Source organism: Cryptomeria japonica, chromosome 1, assembly GCF_030272615.1.
Source record: "Cryptomeria japonica chromosome 1, Sugi_1.0, whole genome shotgun sequence".
In the NCBI taxonomy this organism is placed as follows: Eukaryota; Viridiplantae; Streptophyta; class Pinopsida; order Cupressales; family Cupressaceae; genus Cryptomeria; species Cryptomeria japonica.
The window spans coordinates 569,439,859-569,447,308 of NC_081405.1; the positions used below are offsets into that span (position 1 = coordinate 569,439,859).

Genomic DNA, 7,450 nt, shown 5'->3' on the forward strand with positions numbered 1-7,450 from the left:
CCATTTCCTCTTGAAGGTCTTTGACACCAAACAAAGCTTCCTAGTTTTCTTCTTCCAATTCATCCATATTCATACTTTGCATAATCACTTTTTGTTTCTCCTTAGTAGTTTCCTCATCTTGCTACTCTAGGGTTTGTGAAATTATGAGGAGTTCATTTACCGCTTCCAATTCCAGGTATGTTGATTTCAAGTTATTCTCTCCTTTGTCTTGAATGCCCCCAACTTCTTCATTTTTTTATTTTTCTTTCTTATTCTATTTTATCCTCCTTTTGAGTAGACTCATGAGAAAATTTCTTGATTTTCTCTTTGCTTTCCTTTTTGTTTCCTCCATTGTCTAAATTATGTTGGTTAAGCTCTTCTCACTTAACTACTGGTATTCTATCTATTTTTCAAATGGCTTCAACTTCATTTTTAAGAAAGGTAAGCTCTTCCTCAATTAATTTGTGAGCGACCTTGTTGATATCTGTTTGGTCTCATTTATGGTATTGAGCATTTTATCTTTCCCTAGATCAGATACCATTGTTTTCATTTCTATCCATTCTCCTTCTAGATCCAAGTTCCCAGGGTTAGATTGCAAATTTTGATTTCCCTCTATGCTTTCTCTTTGTAGGTCTGGGGAGAGAACCATCTCTTAAATGTTTCCTTGATGTCTTCATGGTTCTTTAAATGATAATAAAATTAAGTAATAATTATGATTAAAACTATTTAATAATTTATTTAATTAAATACTAAAAACCAATAGCAGTCACTACCTCACAGTTATTTAAATTTTTTTTCATGTAAAAATGATGTTAGTTACATCGAAGGTGTCTCTATATATGAAATTAACAAGTTAATTTTTCAAAATCAATGATTGAAAAATCGATTGAAATTATATCGTCCGTCAATTTTCCACACTCTTCGTTCTTGACAAATTTCATAAAAGCCTCACAAAAAAGTGAAGCGTAGAGTGTACTTGATGGAAATTTGTACGTAACATGATGGAATGGCCGAAGCTATTCTGGCTCCAAAACGGACCTTTCGTACAACATGATAGTGACGTGTTAGTCAATCGAAACCGTTTATTGCAAAATCGATGGTGTAAAATGCACGACTACACGCGTTTTAATAAATCCGTACTACCTTTTTAGAGCTAGAATAGACGCATCCTAATCGAATGTGACTCTAACAGTCTTCCTGCACCAATCTGGCCCCACACTTCATTTCCAATTAAACATACATGTTTTCAATTTTAATCTCCACTGTTGTTTGTTCTTCCCTCATATATACTCGTCGCATTGTCGTGGAATCCATTATCGTATGGATTTTGATGTGACCACTTTGATTTTCTAGCGAAAAAAGATTTTGCAGTTAATTTCGAGCACACTGATTTAACGTTTGGCGGTGTCAGAGCATAATGCCCACATCTCTCAAATTTCCTTCGATACTCTATTCGTTTGGCGGTTTCATAGAGTGTTATATAGTTTTAACTTTTAATATTCAATTTTAATTTTTAATATTTTATTTTTTGAAAAAAAAAACTTTAATTTAATTTAGTTTAATTGATTTGTTTGTTACTACAATCTATTTTTTATATTTATGTGATTTATTAACAAAAGCAAAAATAAATTATTTATGACATTGGTTAATGTTATTGGTATTTGTTTATCATAGTGGAGGATTATATCATGTTGTAACATTTTGACTCATGAATTGCTTTACAATATGTTGTAAAGGAAATTGGGGATCTAACATTTGAGTCTTTGTGTAATAATTATCATAAAATTTAATAATTTATTATTATAAAAATGTCAAGCTAAACTTTCTAGTGCACCCATCCTTCAAATTTTGCTAAGTTTGTAATATTGAGGGTAGCTTTAATGGGGTTTTCGTGGTAAATGTTCTTTGTTAATTGTCTTCTTGGATGCAATTATATATTTTTTTGTAGGATTCGAGAATTTGTCTCATTGTTTTTAAATCTTTCGCTTAAACTTTCTCACACATAAAGATTAATTAGATTGATCTATTTTAAAATCTTTTAGTGGAGGAGAGTTATCACCGCATTAAACAATATAATGTATGAGGAAAAATAACTCTTTGGTGGCTTTTCAAGGTGAATTTTATTCTCTAAATAATGAAACTAGTTATCATTACCTTGAATTTAATTCTCTAAATAATAAAACTAGTTATCAAATTCCACTAAAGATCACATGAGCCTTAACAATACACAAAGATCACAAGGTCTTATACTTCAAAGAGCAACAACTATTTCAAGAGTCTTTTAACTTGCAAATATTTGCATACACCCTACCTTAACATTTTAAAGATATGCATGCATACAACAAATCCCATATATTGCTTGTTGAAAAGAAGAGGAGGCACACTTGACAACAGTATCAAATGCAAACTCTTCAAACAATACACAATAGATGAAAAAAATTCATATTTATTCATTTTTTAATGGAGGCATCTAATTTGGTTTCGAAACATGAAAGTAACTAAAATAGCTATAGCCTTATTTCTTTGACATATAATGATTGTGTAGTTTTTTTTGTTTTTTGTTTTTAATATTGAATTAAAGTAGAATTACAAAGCACAACAACTATCTCAGTTGTACTTAAATAAAAAATACAATAAACTAGAACATATTAGTAGAAAAAAGATCCTACAAACCAAGAAACAAATACAATGGGTTAGTAAGTGACTCTGGTTGAAGAGACACAACAAAACACTTGCAAACTAAGAATAATTACAACAGGCCAACGTGGATTACAGTGAAGAAATATGACAGAACACTTTGCATAAATTCATATTGCAGCTATTCTAAAGTGCATTTTCTTGAAGTCATGCCATGACTGAAACATTGTTCTTGGACAAATTTGCTTTTTGTTTTCTTTTTTTCATATGATGAAAAGTGGAATCATCATGAAGCTCATAACTTCCTAAGGTTTCCTACAATGATGTTTTTGTGCATGATATTACAAAATACAAAGCTTTGGGTATCTATTGAACGCAATACCCTAGACCTCCAGTTTCCTAGCTAAAAAATTGGTATACTAACGTAAATGATATTGCTCCATGAAACCATTAAAACTAGGCTATGATTTCTATTATGTAATATCTGATTGCTAAAATAGACCACATCAAATGAAGATAGTGAAAAAGATTAGTTGTATCTATTTGATTTGTAGTAGTTGTGGTTTGATTTATTGTCGGTTGTATCTGTATGACTAGCAATAAGTGCAGTTTGCTGAGAACTAATCACAAACACATTAGTAGCTAATGGTTGTGTTGGTTGGTCATGATTAGTTGTAACAATTTGATATGTCAAATCTTTTAACAAGCAATAATGACAGTTTGTTTTTTATACTAAAAGAAGCAAAATAGTAGTGTTATCTCACAATACAATAGCCTAGGGGGCATACGAAAAACCAAAAGACTAGTAGAAACACATTAACAGGACATTAATCACAAACTACTAGGATCAAAACATAACCCACTTCATGGATAGTGAGTTTCGTCAGCCGCTTCATTCTCATAACCCACTTCATCGATAGTGAGTTTAGCCCTCTTGGCCATGAGTTTCACCTTCTTGTTGGGTGAGGGATTCTTCCGCTTTCTTTCCACCATATCATACTCTGTGGCTTTATGTGTAGGAGTTTCTAGAGAGTTTTGGGCAGACTTGAGTTTAAGCTTCCTGATATATTTTTTTTGACTAGATCCCGAGATGACAGTTTGTTAAAAAATGATCATGAACACTTATTTCAATTAATTGTATAGCCACAAATCCCATATTTTAATTGTTAAAAGAGATCAATCAATAACAATATTACTATCTTGTGATACTAATAAACAAACCAAATAGCAAGATTTCCAAATGATTGCACTATTATTGATAAGGTCCATGATGTAGTGGAAAACATTTTTTAATAATACTTTTTATTTGATAGGGACATGCACAATGGATATTCCCTATGGGTAACTTGATTCAAAAGGAGTGGGTAACACGTAGGGCCACGCATAAGGCTAGAAAATGTAGATTACGTAAGTTTCCTCCATTCAAACGTAAGCCATGAAATTGTTAGCTTTATCACACGGGTTGTTTTCATGTCAAACCAACGGTTTAAATCATTTCTCGTTCAAGCAAAGTGCGGAACGAAGAGCGTGCTTTATAACTTTTTTTTTCATGTGCTAAGGGGTTGAGTAGAATTTGGATCCTTCTCACTTACGTAGAGCCTAAATATAGTATCGCTTTCACTTACCTAGAGTCTAAATATGGTAAGCTTGGTGTCTGAATATAGTAGGCTTGTTTGTTCAAGTTTAATTTAAAAAAAAATCAAAGTCAAGAATAATATAAGGAAGATGAGAAATAACATATGTCAAAGTAAGAAAGATATTACAGTACAATAGTTCAACAAGTCATAAATATAATGTTGAATAACTTTTCTTGGTTGTTGTTTTTAATTGTATTTCTTGATTCATTTCCTTTTTCCCTTTTTCTAAGTCAATCCTTCATCTTACAATGGTTGATGAGTGAACTTTTCTCAAAAAAGAAAGTAGCATACTACTTCCCTTCTAATTCCCATATCCTCTCCCCTTACCAATGGTTGATGAGTGAACTTTTCTCAAAAAAAGAAAGTAGCATATTACTTCCCTTCTAATTCCCATATCCTCTCCCCTTACCATGACTGCTCCTTAAAACTCAATCTCTCTTTTACAAGCCCTCTCTTCTTCTTCTTCCCTTCCCTCGCCCAATCCCATCCAAAACTCCCTCTCACCACATTAGGTCGGATAATAATGAAGACTCTAACTTGGCATTAGTTCTTTTTAATCGCTACATGACTTTCACTTTAGATATAAATTTGAACACCATATTGAGTGTGAATTACACTATCGTGTGAAGATGATCTCTCTAGCAAGAAAATATAGTGTGAATTGTACCCTGGTTAAGGAACCACTCATTTCACATGCTGATGTTGACGTAGGCCTTTCATGTCCGATTTGCATGAAGAATTTCCGAGTGGGAAATGAGGTTTGCAGTTTGCCATGTCACCAACACCACTTATTCCACTCCATTTGCATTCAATAATGGCTGGAAAATAACGAAACATGTCCAACCTGCAGGACTATAGTGGGATCAACAAGTTCAAGATGTTCAACATGTATTAAAAATTTCTTAACAAACGCTTTATTTTATTTGATACCATGATTAAACTAGGTGTCCCATGCACTAACTATATATATATATGCAAATGTATTTTTAAGACAAATAACATTTTCAAAATAAATTTTTATTTCAGCTTACCTTCAATATGACATTCAGAAGAAACCGACACAAACCAACCCAACCCATCCTTATCTCATAAACTTAGCAACTCAATCTAAGCCCTAAAACAAATACAAAACATAGAACCACGATAGATAACACCTTATTATACTACCTCACTCCTACTACTAAAGCAGAAACCGTAATATTAAACTGAACTCACAGAACCAGTCTGTGTAGACAATTTAGAGCAAACTTGATTGTTCTCTTCTTATCTTCAGCAGCTTGTGCATTTCACTTGCAAACGTCTGGACATTTACTTTCGAAGATCCTCCATCTTCAACAGCATTTCTGGCCATGTCCCTCAGCTTCTGTGCAGTCATTCGCATCTGTTTACCTTTGTCATCACTAAGCACCTGTCTCAAAACCTCCTTCACCTTTTCTTCGTCTGGAATCCCATCGAGATGTTCACACAACTGAATCCCCACACCCATTTCTGCCAAAATTCTCATGTTAAAAAAGTGGTCCGCAAACATAGGCCATCCGGTTATGGGGACTCCGAGGCTTAAGCTCTCAAGAGTAGAGTTCCACCCGCAGTGGTTCATGAAGGCGCCCACGGACGCATGGGAAAGAATCAGGAGCTGCGGGGCCCAGCCCCATATGACCACCCCTCTGTACTTTGTTCGCTCCAGAAAGCCCTCCGGAAGATACTCTACGTTTCCTGAGCTCCCGGATTCCGTAACTCTGATAGCCCAAACAAAGGGCTGTTGGCTGCCTTCCAGCGCTGTGGCCAAGGCCTTTATTTGTTCTTTTGAAAGGTTGATCACGCTCCCAAATGAAACGTACAAAACGGATCCGGCGCTCTGAGAGTCCAGCCACCGGACGAGCTCATCTGCCGCGATGTCCGCCATTTTCCCACGCGTGCTAACCTTATTACTCACCGGAAGCAGGGGACCTAAGGCCCACACTGGTTTTCCCGTCTGGTTTCTCAGGTGCCGGAGATACTCGGACTCCAACTCCTCAAAAGTATTAAGTATCAATCCCGACCCGCTTTTCCCGACGCTCTCAGACATCTGTGCGAAAATCTTCGTGGCCCGATTCATCTCATCTACACTCCAGAATGGTCGGTTTATCTCGTGGCTTTGAAATCTGAGGGGCTTCGGCAGATCCAGGCTCAACACAACACAGTCCTCCCCTTCTTTCTGCAGCGCCCGCTGCATGATCGAACGCGAGACTGAGATCAACCCACTCACTCCAAACGCTCCACACGGATTAAACTCCACGCAAGAAATCGAAAACTTTTCGGCGCTCTTTTGCGCCCATCCCATGAACGAATCGAACACAACACAGACTGGCGGCGCTGCCAGTTCCTGTTGTTGAAACTGTGATTCCATCCAAGCATCGAAGGGTTGTTGAAGCTTGTTGGCCAGCGTGAATATAAGGCCGGGGGGCTCCGGGGGACAAACGTCGGCGCTCTCTCGCCCCTCTGGTAAGCCTTCCACGGGTGGCGTAGGAATGACTATCAGGCGAAGATCGATACCGCTGTTTACAGCTTCATCAATGAATTCCTGAAAGCGGGGTACGTTGGCAGGCGTGGTGACATAGCTGATTATTAGACCTTGGGAGGCAACAAGCCTTGAGAGTTCCAACAGAGGAATGTAGTGACCCAGCGCAGGAAACGGCAAGACCACCGCGTGTGGCTTCTGGAATCCGTCCATCGACATTCGCAAAATAGAATGAAGATATCGAAGACAGGATGAATAGAATTCTGTAAATAATATGGAGATCTCGATGGGTTTTTGTTTGTTGTTTTTTTTCTCGCGAGGAGAAGCGGAACCAATCATGAAGGGCATTGTCTATGCAGGGAGCAAAATGCTTCCTGACAAGACTGTTTTTGCATATTTTAATGGAAGCATCTAATCTGGTTCCGAAACATGAAAGTAACCAGAATAGCTACAGCCTTGTTTCTGTGCAATATAATGATTGTGCAGGATTGTGCACATTTGTTTTTTTTTAATATTGAATTAAAGTAGAATTACAAAGCACGACAACTATCTCAGTTGTAGTTAAATAAAAAATACAATAAACTAGAACATATTACAACACATTAGTAGCAGAAAGATCCAACAAATCAATAAACAAATATAATGGGTCAGTAAGTGATTCTGGTTGAAGAAACACTACAAAACACTTGTAAATTAAGAA

At 36.2% G+C, this 7,450-nt stretch overlaps 1 protein-coding gene across 1 annotated transcript; it reads right to left on the reverse strand.

The window, feature by feature from the left end:
- Positions 1-5,254: 5,254 nt before the first annotated feature.
- On the reverse strand, positions 5,255-7,169 carry LOC131039775 (scopoletin glucosyltransferase). Its single transcript, XM_057972609.1, has one exon. The coding sequence runs from the start codon at positions 7,096-7,098 to the stop codon at positions 5,491-5,493; it is 1,608 nt and encodes a 535-aa protein (XP_057828592.1). The 5' UTR covers positions 7,099-7,169; the 3' UTR covers positions 5,255-5,490.
- Between the last annotated feature and the right edge of the window lie 281 nt (positions 7,170-7,450).

Excerpts from the sequence above, each read along its gene's own strand:
- LOC131039775 (XM_057972609.1), bottom strand. The coding sequence starts at position 7,098 with ATGCCCTTCATGATTGGTTCCGCTTCTCCTCGCGAGAAAAAAAACAAC.